General features: G+C 45.2%; 1 protein-coding gene across 1 annotated transcript in view; it reads left to right on the top strand.

Moving 5' to 3' along the window:
• Nucleotides 1-13,826, top strand: part of SMOX (spermine oxidase) — a 416,267-nt gene that overhangs the window by 13,281 nt on the left and 389,160 nt on the right. The window contains exon 2 of the mRNA XM_044062005.1: nt 10,128-10,359. Within this exon, the coding sequence (XP_043917940.1) occupies nt 10,155-10,359 (205 nt within the window). The 5' untranslated portion in view covers nt 10,128-10,154. The remainder of the gene's footprint in view (nt 1-10,127; nt 10,360-13,826) is intronic.

Consider the following 13,826-nt stretch of genomic DNA (forward strand, 5'->3'; position numbering starts at 1 on the left):
ATACCAGAGGCTTAGTATTTCTGCGTCAGTTGCTGTCGCTTCAGGACTGACGTCAGGTCATCAGTGGTATAAAAACAGGCAGCTGACACCATTACAGTAGTCTTTCTTGGGGAGGAGCCCGAAGCAGAATCAGTTCGCACGAGTGCCGGTCACCCGCTACCAGAGTTTTCATTTCTGAAATTGAAGTTGAAGTCTTCTAAAGCTAAATACCCCAATGGGGATCCTTTTTTTCTTGCTCAAACCAATGTCATAAGTAGTTAACAATTGTCTCACCTGTGGAAAGCAAATACCACTCCATTCTTACTGTGTCACTTGTTTATGCCCAGACCACGACGTCCCTCACTGTCAGTGTTGTGCTTTGTTCAACACCCAAACTATTCGTCATCGGGCCCTTATTGTAGCTAGATACTTTCGCTCTCGGTCTCTGTATTCCAAAATGGCTTCAGTAAGCCATCCGACTTCCGATCTTCCGAAAAAACATATGGATAAAGACACAGAGACAGACCACACAGGTCCAAAACTGCCGACGATGCTTCCATTAAGCTAGTCGCCAGTTCGCCGGTACTCAGTGAGGCGCTTTTGCAGTCCCTAATGCCCACTTTGATGGGTTTGCATGCAACTACCGAGACCAGTTCGGAGTCCGGTATGCCGCAAGACTCTTCTTAGACTACAGAACTTGCGGATGTCTCTACCTTGGATGGGCCCAGAGCCACTGTGCAGGCACCGGCTTCTGAGGAAGTTCTTTGCACTACTGATTTTCGACACAAGCCAAGGACTTCTTTTGCGTCTTCAGTTCTTTGTAAAACTACTGAGTTTCTAAGGCCCAGAGTACAAGTTAGGCCTAAAAAACGATGACCCAAACTCAAGCGCCTGCTTCCTTGCCACAATCACAATTGCTTAAAAGGGCGGAAGACATTATCATGCTGATTAGGGGAGGCCAGTCTTCCCCTGCTAAAAAGAAAAGAGACATGTCCCCACAGCTTTATCTGACCAAGAGTCCGACCCTGAGGTTTCTGATTATGAAGACATCTGCTTATGAGGATTCAGATGCAGAGGAATCCATTCCTTCAGAGGATTTTTCATTTGGTGAAATCCTACGTACTTTGAGAGAGCATTTCCATTGGGAATGCCAGGATTATCCTCAGTCCAAAAAGAGACTCAGGGAATTTTTAGATTTACCACAGCACAGACCCTTAGCTATCCCTCCTGTTGTGGATGTTGTCTTTATGGAATCCAGTCTTACTCCTGATACTTTACCTCCAGCTTGCAGGAAACCTGACAGATACTACAGAGTCCCTGACTCACACAAATTTCTTTTCAAGAATCCTACTGCTGACCTGATGGGGTAAAAAAGTATGCACCTCTTGCCATTAGAGCATTATAGGTTCATAGGTTGGTACTGGGCTATCTGCCCAAAGGCATATATTAGCCCAGCCACGTTGTGCCTTAATACGCCCCTTTAGTAGTTCCCTAGACCCTTGTACTAGCAGCTAGTACCCTTGGCCCCTATCTAGTAGTGCTGTTGGTGTGATCCCCGGTGTGAACTTTCTGTTACCCATCCACTCATCAAGGTTCCTCTTGAAGAGTGATAGTGAGGGGCTCTGTCTTATGTAGATCGGGACCCTGTTTCATAGTAAGGGAAGTCTCTGCGAAGTGAATCTATCCCTCTAGCATGTTCTATTCATTGTTGTGTTGAGGTTTATATCCCTAGAGCGTGTAGCTCGAGTAGATTTGGTTTTGCTAAGATGGAGCATGTTCAACAATTCTGGGTTGGACATGGCTCTGTACGTTAGACAGAGATTGCCTCCGAGAAAGCGGTATGCAACAGAGAACAGTCTTAGCTTTTTCAATCGTGCTGCATAGAGCAACTGTTTGAGGCCAGTAATCCTCTTGGTTAGGTACCTCTGTGGTCTCTCCAGCTGCTGGAGATGTCTAGCCAGGTACATTCCAATTGGTGCATTGTACTCAATAATGGGTCTGATGAGAGAAGAGTAGAGGGGCAGTTCCACATGCTGAAATACCAGCAACAAACTATGGAACTTATTAAGCAAAAAACTATTTACCTTCCCTGACTGTGCAGAAAATAAAGAATTACAGGAGCTTATGCATTCTGCAAGCTAAGTCAGCAAGCATACCCTGCAATGTGGGTGTGACACACTAGAAGCATCTTGCAGGGCAGCAGTCACAGGTTCTGTACTTAGAAGGCATGCCTGGCTTAAGAAACAGACCTTGGCAAACCTTGTCAAATCAAAATTATTGGATGCACCACTGAACAAAAACAATCTGTTTAGCACCAAAGCAGAAGAGGTTTTAAAAAAGATGGAAGAAAAAGCTAAGTCTATGCAGACAGTCAAAGTTTTTTGCAAGTACAGCCTCCAAGATTCAGTAGGCATTGCCCCTCAAAATATTGGTCCTTTCCAGCCCCCTCAAGGCCACCTCAGACTAGACCTAGGGGAAGCAGACCCCCCAAACAACAGTCTCAGGGCATGCAGAGATCTAAGCAATGGGCTACCTCCACTTTTAAAACAGGGAGTGCTACGTCACCCCCTTATGGAAAGAATTCACAATGATTTCTCAACTTCTCACCTTACCTCTGCCCAATTGCTTGTGCCCCTAGGCGAAAAACTTGCCTACCATGCAAAAAACTGGGCCTCCATCACCAACCCTTATGGAAATAATTCACAATGACTTCTCAACTCCTCCCCTCACCTCTGCCCAATTGCTCCTGCCCCTAGCAGGAAAACTTGACTACCATGCAAAAAAACTGGGCCTGTATCACCAACGATGGATGGGTCCTCAACATAATATCCCAGGGGTACAGATTGTATTTCCACATACTGCCAACCCCAAAAGGGTTCCCAGATCTTTCTCCAAACCAGTGGGCAGAGGCACAAAACCAAGTTCAATCCCTGCTCTCCATAAAGGCAATTCAGCCTGTTCCTGCATAACAGGTAGGACAATGTTTTTATTCCAGACTTTTCCTGGTACCCAGAAAACAGGGCACCTGACGCCCAATCTTAGATCTATCCATTCTAAACCTCTTCCTGGTGGTACCAAAATTCAAAATGCTCAACCTACAGCAGCTTCTCCCTATGCTGTCCAGAGATGCTTGGCTAGCCAACCTAGACATAAAGGAGGCCTATCTGCATATCCCAGTCAGGGACTCCTGCAGGAAATATCTACGTTTCAAGGCAGGATCTATGCATTATCAGTTCTGCACTTCCCTTCCATATGCCAGATTGCATATGAGGAAACTTCACTGGTACTTAAAAAGTCTTTGGTGCCAACATTCTCAGGACCTGGAAACTATCATACCTGTGAAAACTTGTCTAAGGAAAGAGTTCCTTTGGTGGGCAGCAGCATGCAACCACAATAAGGGACTCCCATTTACACAACCCCACGCCACCCATACTCTAACCACAGACGCATCAGACTATGTCTGGGGTGCACATCTGGACGGCAGGTGCATTCAGGGACACTGGAGCCCAAATCAAATTCATCTGCACATCAACCAGAAAGAGATGCTAGCTGTTCAGCACGTTTTAACAGCTTTCGGGTCCCTACTCTCTCTCCGGGGCCTCTTCTAATCAAAACCAACAACATCACAGTGATGAGGTACATCAACAAGCAGGGGGGAATCCACTCTTACCCACTCTGCAGGCTAGACCCACACGAGTGGCAATTAAACCACACCTTCAGCCTTGTGACCCAGAAATGGGGTACCCCGAAGGTGGAGCTATTTGCCTCCCCCTACAATCACCAGCTAAGCAAATTCTGCACCAGGGAACCTCACAGCAAGGCCTGGAAAGTGGATGTCCTGTCCTTCCACTGGGAAAATCTCTCAATCTATGCATTTCTCCCCCTTCTTCTTCTTCTTACCAGAGAACTACTATTTTCATTTGCTCTCACCACAGCTCCCAGGGTGTTCACCAAATGCATCACAGTATTTGCAGTTTGCCTCAAACTGCAGGGATTCTATGTGTTTCTGGACGACTGGCTCATAGTCGAACCAACCAGGCATCTACTGATCCAGGCCAGGGACTTTCTGTTGCAACTGGCTCTAACTTTAGGGATCACTATAAATCTTCAGAAGTCGCTAGTATAACCAGTATAGATGATAGAGTTTATAGGAGCTTGTTTGGACACAAACAAAACCCTTGCCTATCTTCCACCAGACAGGATTCTTTCACTAAGGACGCATTTCAGACAAATGCTAGCTGTTCCAGTTCCTCCAGCAAATCTTGTCCTCAGGGCATTGGGCTGTATGGTCACAACAATAACACTACCAACAGCTCACTTACACATGAGAGTTCTTCAGTGGACGTTGTAATTTCAGTGGTCCCTTCTGCACCAACCCCTGAATCATCCTATATAAGACTGTCTTGCATGTGCAGAAATTCTCTTTTGTGGTGGCTTCACCATCCAGAAGTCGAACAAGGTTGACTGTTCTTTCTTCCCACTCCCATCACCAAGCTGACCACGGATGCCTCACAGCTTGGTTGGGGGTAGCATTTGGATTTCCCAGGAGACCGACCTGCATATCAGCATCTTAGCGATGAGGGCAGTACTTATAGGGTTGCAAGCACTTCACTGCTTTCTCCCTTTATGGACAATTTCAGTTGAAGCCAACAGCATGTCTGTTGTGTGGTACTTCAACAAACAAGGTGGGTAACTCCACCCGGATCTTCACAACTTGAAATTAACTGGATGGTTTCTCCAATTCTGGTGATGGCTGGACACTCCAGGCTTTCTACCCCAGTTCAGAGGATTTTGATTTCCTTCCACAAGACCTCTACTAGGAAGATTTATAAAAGTAAGTGGAAAAGGTTTTCCATTTAGGCCCAGCAGCATCACATTGACCTGCTCATGGCACCCATTTCGGCAGTTATGTATTTCCTAGCTGGTCTGTTTCATTTTGGTGCCAGTTTTTCTACTGTCAGAGTTCACTTAGCAGACATTTCTAATTTCCATATTGGAGAAAATGCTGGATCCTTACCTTCTTCGAGGCTTTGCAAAGCTTTTCTTAGAGGTACTTTTCTTCTTTGTCCCACTGTCAAAGATCCTAACCCCCATGGGATCTCAAGTTGGTTCTCCAAGCTTTGATCTTGCCTCCCTTTGAACCCGCTGCAAAGGCAGATTTAAAGTTTTGTTCTGGAAGACAACTTACATAGTAGCCATTACTTCTGCCCAAAGGGTGTCAGTGCAGGAGCTTCAAGCCTTATCTTCCAAATCCCCCTACCTTATTTTTCATGAAGTCAGAGTTACTCTTTGTACTCATCCCTCTTTCTTACCCAAGGTCACTTCAGTAAGTACCATTAATCAATCCAGCAACCTCCCAGTGTTCTTCCCAATTTTCAAAATAAGGGAGAATATATGTTGCACCTGTTAGACATTCATAGACAGTTGTGCTTTTATGTAGATAGAACAAAATCTTTCAGAAAATCTGACCAGTTGTTTGTGGCTTTCTCATATTCCAAAAAAGAGAAAGCTGTTGTCAAAGCTACCATAGCTCAGTGGCTGCGGAATTGTATCTCTTATGCTTATTCGTTGAAGAATGTTCCTCTACCTAGGCAAGTCAGAACTCATTCTGTGAGATCCATAGCCACATCTCAGGCTTTTTGGTCTAGGGTTTCTTTGGAAGACATTGGTGCGGCTGCTTCATGGGCAAGTTTTCACACTTTTATTTCACATTACAAACTTGATATCATCTCCAGGAATTGGGCTACTTTTGGCTTTGCTGTACTCTGGAATATTTTTCCGTGAGGCCACCAATTGTCAACAAACTCGGTTCTGAGGTATCTGGGAGGAGCAAGGGAGTATGGGTAGGGTGAGGGAGCTCTAGTTCTAAAGCTTTAGCTTGCTAATGGCTGAGTCGGTTCCGACGTCAGAACCAAAACCCACATGAGGTCGCTGAACTACTTGTGCCACTTTACCCGCCTTCAAAGGGATCTCCTTAAAGAGCTAGGAGATACCCTTCAAGATCCATCAGCTGCGGGGGCCCAGGCCAAGGTTGCCTCCCAGCTGGTGGCTCTTAATTCGGTAGTAAACTCCTCCATGCGGCTCATCTCTTATGCAGCCGATGGAGCGAGTAGGGCCGCAGGCACAGGCGTGGCCTTGAGGAGGCATGCTTGGATGCGGTTATGTAACTTTGCGGAACCCTTCAGGGTGTCTTTTACTAACACCCCCTTTGATGGTTCTGCTCTTTTTGGACCACAGGTGAAGGATACCCTTACCAGGTGTGAGTAGGAAGGCAAGACTCTCTCTGCTGTGGGAGTCCGTTTTTCCACTCCTTCTAGACCGTATCCCAAGGGTCAGAAGAGTGGGAAGATGTGGTTCCGGAAACCCCAGAGAGCCGTGCCTGACACACGTGGAGAGTTCCCCTCCAGGGGCAGAGGAAGGAACAACAATAGACGCCGCCCTCGGGGCAGAGGGGGTCCGCAAAATCAGGGCAACAGAGAATCTTTCTCTGACAAGCCCTTCCAGCATCCCTGAGGTGCTGCCCGGCTGTCACCTTCGGAGGCAGTCGGGGGAAGATTATCGCTGTACCCAAAAGCCTGGCAAAGTATAACACAAGACAAATGGGTACTGTCTATCATATCCGAAGGCTACAAAATCCCCTTCTTTTGCACTCCCTACATTCCCAACAAATCCCTACCAGATGTTCCACCCAATCTAAGGGATCAAGCAGTTCAAGAAATATCAAAACTGCTAAGAAAAAAAGCCATCCAACCAGTCCCAGCAGACCAGCAAGGATCCGGAATTTACTCAAAGTTCTTTTTGGTACCAAAAAGGACCGGGGACTGGAGACCCATTCTGGATCTCAGCACACTAAACAGGTCTGTTCAAAGAACGAAGTTCCGGATGGTCACGCTACAGTCCATTATACCCTTTCTGGGTCAGGACAATTGGATGTGCTCCATAGATCTTCAGGATGCGTACTACCATATCAAAATGGACAGACGCTCCAGAAGATTCCTCCGCTTCCGGCTGGAAGCCAGTCATTATCAGTTCAGAGCTCTGCCCTTTGGTCTCACCACAGCCCCCAGGGTGTTCACCAAATGTTTGGCAGTAGTTACCGCTCACCTGAGACGGCAAGGATTCCAGGTGTTTCCATATCTAGACGACTGGCTCCTTACTACTACCACCAGACATCACCTGCTGCGAGCCAGAGACTACACCATCCAAACTTGCTCCAAACTAGGTATCACAATAAATTTCGAAAAGTCTGCATTGTCGCCTTGTCAATCTATTACCTTTATAGGCGCAAACTTAAATATAAAGGACATGTCAGCGAGACTGCCATTAGACAGAGTGTTAGACATTCGCCAACATGTGCAGGTCTTATTAGGATGCAAAAAAATTCAGGCCAGATTCATCCTAAAAACCTTGGGTCTCATGGCAGCGGCTATCATACTAGTTCCCCTTGCTCGTTTTCATATGAGGATTCGTCAGTGGATGCTGTTCACCCAATGGTCTTTCCAGCAACTTCCAATGTCTCACAATATAATGATCACACAGACATGCAAAAACCAACTTGCTTGGTGGATGGTTTCCCCATCAGTACCCCAGGGCAGACCATTTTCTCTTCCTCCTCCAGTGGCTACGGTGACCACGGATGCCTCCCTGATCGGGTGGGGGGGGGGGCATTTTCAGGGCAGAACAGTCCAAGGCACCTGGCAGCCTCACAAGTACCATTTGCATATCAATGTCTTGGAGATGAGGGCCATGCTTTTGGAGTTGCAAGCTCTTCACAACTCTCTTCCCACCGGGACCATTGCAATTCAAACAGACAATATGTCGGTAGTGTGGTACATCAACAAGCAGGGCGGAACCAAGTCCTACCCTCTATGTCGAGAAGCACTCAGACTCTGGCAGTGATAGCAGCGCACATCCCTGGGAAGTCCAGCGTTATAGTAGACAGGCTGAGCAGAGCAATTCTCATGCCTCACGAGTGGTCTCAATCAGACAGTGGCGGATCAAATCTTCCACAAATGGGGTCAGCCTTGCTGCGACCTTTTTGCCACCCCCTTCAACAGCAAGTGCAACAATTTCTTCTCTCTACTCCCTCTTCCCGGACACTCCCCCAGAGACGGTCTAGTTCACGATTGGCCTCAGGCGCTTCTTTATGCATTCCCTCCATTTCCCCTGATTCCCAAACTAATACAGAAAGCTACCATCTTGGGATGCAAGATGATCCTCATTGCCCCTTACTGGCCTCGACAAATTTGGTTCCCGTTCCTGCATCATCACCTTCTGAAGCAGCCCTGGACCCAGTTCCAGACCTCCTGATCCATCAGTCGGACAGGCTGCACCAATCCCTTCAATCTCTCCAGCTCACTGGTTGGTTGCTCCACTTCCGACCTTAGCCAGGCTTCCTAACATCTCCCACTCGGTGCGTGAAATCATCTTATCGCATAAGTCTACCACTAGAAAGACTTATGATAGTAAGTGGAAACGTTTCTCTTTCTGGGCAGAGGCTAGAAATATAGATCCCTTTTCAGCCCCTGTGCACCATATTTTGGATTTTTTAGCAGACCTTTTTCATGCTGGATCTTCTTCTGCCACGATTAGAGTTCAATTAGCTGCAATTTCAAACTTTCATACAGGCCTATCAGATACTAGTATTATGTCCCATAAGCTTTGTAAAGCCTTTCTCAAAGGGACTACTTTAATCAGGCCCCCAGTGAGAGATCCCCCACCTCCGTGGGATCTAAATTTGATTTTAGCTTCCCTGATATTGCCCCCCCTTTGAACCTGCAGCTTCTTGTTCTTTGAAGTTTCTTTCTTGGAAGACCCTTCTGGTTGCAATTACTTCAGCCAGAAGAGTTTCTGAACTTCAAGCTCTTTGTGTTCGCCCTCCTTATCTAGTTTTCCGAGTTTCTCTCAGGACTAATCCTTCCTTCCTTCCAAAGGTTTCTTCTAAGAATAATTTGAATCAGTCTGTTGATCTCCCTGTGTTTTTTCCAAATTATTCCAACAAGGCGGAGTACAAATTGCATCAGTTGGATGTTCATAGACAGTTACATTTTTACTTGCATAGAACTAAGCAAATCAGAAAATCAGACCAGCTGTTCCTGTCCTATGCTGAGGGTAAACAAGGTCTACCAGTGTCGAAAGTAACTTTATCTAGGTGATTGACGTCTGTTATTACATTGATATATCAGCTAAGGAATAAAGAGCTTCCTGCTAAACCAAAAGGTCACTCCACTAGAGCTCTAGCTACTTCAGTGGCTTTTCAGGCAAGATTGCCAGTGGAAGCTATTTGTGCAGCAGCTACATGGGCCAATCCTCATACCTTCATTTCACATTATAAGCTGGACGTGGCCTCCAGGAGCAGAGCTGATTTTGGTTCCACTGTTCTGAAGAGTCTGTTCCGATGAGCCACCCAGGATTGAGGTGCTAGGGACGCTGTCCCAACCAGCAAGAATGAAGGCGAGATAGACAACTTAACATTAAGAAGTTATGTACCTACCATAACATTCCATGTTAGTTGTCTTCTTCTCGCCTTCTTTCTTGCGTCCCACCCTCCATCCCCTTATCCTAGTAGACTGAGAAGAGTTCCGTATATTTTTCTTTCACTGGCTGAGTCTTCTCTGGCTATTCCTTTCTGACTAGTAGTCTCTGCAGTAGGATTTATGCATTCTAGGATAGGATTCCTGTATTATTATGTCTGCAGTTAGACTTACCAAACGAGATCTGGGTATCTAGCGCCAGGCATCATGGGATATAGGGGGCCTCGAGCCAGTAAGCAGCTCTCGAGCTTTTGAAGTTGGCCGAGTCGGAGCCGAGGATCGGCTCCGAACCCAACCAGTAAGAAAGAAGGCGAGAAGAAGACAACTAACATGGAATGTTATGGTAGGTACATAACTTCTTATTCATGCTTATCGTGCTTTCCTAAGAAAATAAAAATCATCTGAATCCTCCCTGGTTGTCAGCTTTGGTAGTCAAACGTTTGACCAAGTCTACAACATTTCTAAAAGGATATAGTCATTCAGCAGTGCTATTAGGAAGTTTGTTTTACACATGCTTAGAGTCTTCACCCACATTCACGAGAACAGAGAAAATGATCATCTTAAAGGAAAAAATTCTATTTCACTGATTTCTATTTATATTTGAATTTTCCCCAGGACACTTAGAAGGTGAGCTAGGACGGCATGCAAAGTTGTGAATCTTCAGGCAGCACTGATGATCCTCTTAGTAGTGGGCTACGTAGAACTCGACACCCTCGAATAGTAGTGATTGGTGCTGGACTTGCAGGCCTTTCTGCTGCAAAAACACTTCTGGAGAGTGGGTTCACTGATGTCACAGTTCTAGAAGCATCCGACAGAATTGGAGGAAGAGTACAAAGTGTCAAGCTTGGTAAGGAGGAGGAGTTACCACATTTCATTTGTCATTTTCAGATTCCTGAGTACATCTTATTTAAAGTAATTCATTTGTTTGACAATGTATATGTCCATTTTGTTGTCTTACTTGGGATTTTTAAGGTGTTGATGGAAGCCCTTCAGTGGCATTTTAATTAGATGGTGTCTTTGAACAGATTATTAAAAAACATTCCTGATTCCAGTTTGAGTACATGCTGCCAGTTATAACAGGTTTATATGTTTTTAATTAACAAAGGTAGCTTTAAGTTATAGTATACAGCAGAACCTTTAAAAACTCTGCCACCTCTGCATCACAACAGATTTGAAGAGTTCATTCTCCTATTTCTTCTGTCCTCAGTTGTCATATTAAAGTAATACATACTCGCCATCTGCCTCAATCTCTTAACATTTTCTGTATGCTTACAAAAAAGGACAGCTACCTGTTCCCAGTCAGTATTTGTACAACTGTAACACTCCTTAATGCTGGACTGCATAGACTTCAAATGTAATCTGTTGGAGGCCAACCATTTTTCCTGCATGCTGTATAAATTCTTTTTCCCCCCTACTTAATTATGCCTTGTATTAACCTGTGTAATTTTGCATAGTGGATAAAGCTCGTTGAATTATATATGCTTATGTACTAAGTTTATGCCAAAGAAAAAAACTTTTCATACATGCTTAAACAAAGGAGTTATAGTTCTTAATATGCAGGTTTTCTGAAGGATTCTTATCTTTATACGCTTAACTCTTTATTCTCACTGGGGTATGTCATATTTTATCCAACCCCTCTTGACACAACTATAATGTTTTCTGTATAACATATTTCCCTGCAGTTACCACTTGTAATCAGGTTGAATTTAGTCCTTTTATCCTTCCAGGATGCATCAGTTCATTCATTCAGTTCATCTATAGTTTTAAAACCCAGAACAACGATTTGCAGGACTGTCTGCAGAATACATTCCTTGTGAACTTGTATCCCATTTCCATAATGTCACTGAAACTGATTCTGACTGAGTCTGTTGTAGCTGTCTGATCAACAAATGTATGTAGCTCACCATAATTGTTAAATGTAATGCATACACACGCACACATAGAAAGCGTCAAACTGTATCAGTGTTTTTTTTTTTTTATAAGTCCATTGTAAACCGTCTCCAGGTTAAAAATATCTTGCAAGGGGATTTTAAAATTCACTGATGTGCAAACACACACACTAAAAGAAGCTAAAAGATGCCCTTGATATACTTACCTTACAGAAAACTGTTAACTTTCTAGATATCTAGACCTGGATGCTACAGCATTGAATGTGTACCTTACTAGACTGTACCTTTTACAGAAAGCCTGCCCAGATGTTCTTCATGTTTTAGCCCTGACTTGTAGGATTTCCTGCAGTGTAAGTCCTTGGTCGGCCGACTACCAGATTAAAAATCTCCCTCCTGCTTAGGCTGGCGGATGCCCTATCCGATGTTAGTACGCTTGGGTATATAGGGAGCCAGCCAACGACATGATATCAGTCTTTTCTTACCGTTGGAGCCCAAAGCAGTGTTTCAGTGTGTCAGTTGATCTGTACCAGGGAGTTGTCTGAAAGCTAATTACCCTGTTGGGGAATACTTTATTTTTCTTGCTTTAACCCATGTCAGATAAGGTTAACAATGGTCTCCACTGTGGTAAGCAAATCCCACACCAAGACTTCCATTCGCTGTGTGTCAGTTGTCTAGACCCTGATCACTATGTTCCTAATTGTCATTTCTGCGCCCATTTCAACTGTAGGATTATCAGGCGTAGGGCCAAGATCCTAACCTCCCATCTACTTTGCATCGTCCAATGGCGTCATGTGGTTGTCCTGAGGTTGAGCTCCCTAAGTGTAGGAAAGATAAGTAAAAAAGACCACCTTAGGGGCATGGATGACAGTTTATGTTCTTCGCGTTTCACTGTTGCAGTCATCACATTTGGATTATCCCTGCCAGGGTAGCCCTCGGCCGGCCTGAATACCAGAGACTTAGTATTTCTGCGTTGGTTGCTGTCGCTTTAAGACTGACGTGAGGTCGTCAGTGGTATAAAGGAAGGCAGCCGATGCCATTACAACAGTCTTTCTGCAGAAGCAGTTTGCACGAGTGCCAGTCGGCCGCTACCTGGATTTCGTTTCCGAATTGAAGTTGAAGTCTTCAAAAAGCTAAGTACCCCATTGGGGATCCTTTTTTTGTTTGCACTAACCGATGTCAGAAAAAGTTAATAATTATTTTTCCTGTGGAAAGCAAATACCACACCGGGACTTCCACTCTTACTGCATCACTTGTCTAGGCCTATTCCCTCATCCACGTTGTTGATTCTGTGCTTTGTTTAACGCCAGAACTATTCATCGTTGGGACCTTATTGTAGCCAGATATTTCCGATTACAGTCCTCGAATTCCGATATGGCTTCCATAAGCTATCCAACAGCAGATCTTCCGAAAAAATGTAAAGATAAAGACAGAGACAGACCGCACAGGACCAAACCCCCCAAGGCTCATTATCACTGAGGAAAGAGAGCTGCTTTTGCAGCCCCCTTCTGCATCTCAGATAGTGGCACAGGCCTCTGTCCAGATGCTTCTAGAGTCAGACATGCCATCGGGTCCCTCCGCTTCTAATCAGGCCCGAGACAGAAGCAGTTCGCAAGTGCCGGTCGGCCGACTCCTGAGATTTTCAAAGTCGAATTTCAGATCCGAAGTCTCCAATAAAGCTAAGTACCCCATTGGGGAAACTTTTTTCTTGCCTCAGACCGATGTCAGAAAAAATTAATAATTGTATTTCTTGTGGAAAGCAAATACCTCATAAGGACTTCCACTCTTACTGTATTCCATGCCTAGGCCCTGATCACGACGTCACTAGTTGTCGGTTTTGTGCTAGATTTAACAAACGGACTATTAAAAGGCGTTTTGAATTTTCATTGCACTACTTTGGCTGAAGGTTCAATTATACAATGCCGTCGGATCAACCGACGACCGCAATAGCAAAGAAACGCAAGGATAAGGATAAAGACAGACATCCGAGGTCCAAAACCGACAACGAAGCCTCTTCTAGGCCAGTCGCCGGTTCTCTGTGAGGTGCTTTCGCAGCCCCTGACACCCGCTACCTCAGAGCCACAGGCCGCCTCCGACTCCCACGTGGAGACAACTAGGCCTGTTGATACTAAAGGTATTGGGCCTATGGAAACTAATCCCTCAGATGGGTCTGGAGCCGCTGAGCAGGCATCGGCTTCTGAGGGTGTTTTCAGACCTTCTGAACTTACCATTAAAACTACAGCCAAGACAAAAGTACCACTAAAGACAAAGAAACAAGTACAGCATTCTCCTGGACAAGCCTCCATGCCTAAGAAACAGATGCTTAAAATGGCCGAAGACCTCATTACTTTAATCAGGGGTTCCCATCCCCCTCCTGAGAAAAGGCCTAGGCAGGATACAGACTATGATTCCTCTGATCAGGTTTCCA

This window comes from Protopterus annectens, chromosome 2.part1 (genome assembly GCF_019279795.1).
Source record: "Protopterus annectens isolate FY-2018-M chromosome 2.part1, PAN1.0, whole genome shotgun sequence".
Taxonomy (NCBI): Eukaryota; Metazoa; Chordata; order Ceratodontiformes; family Protopteridae; genus Protopterus; species Protopterus annectens.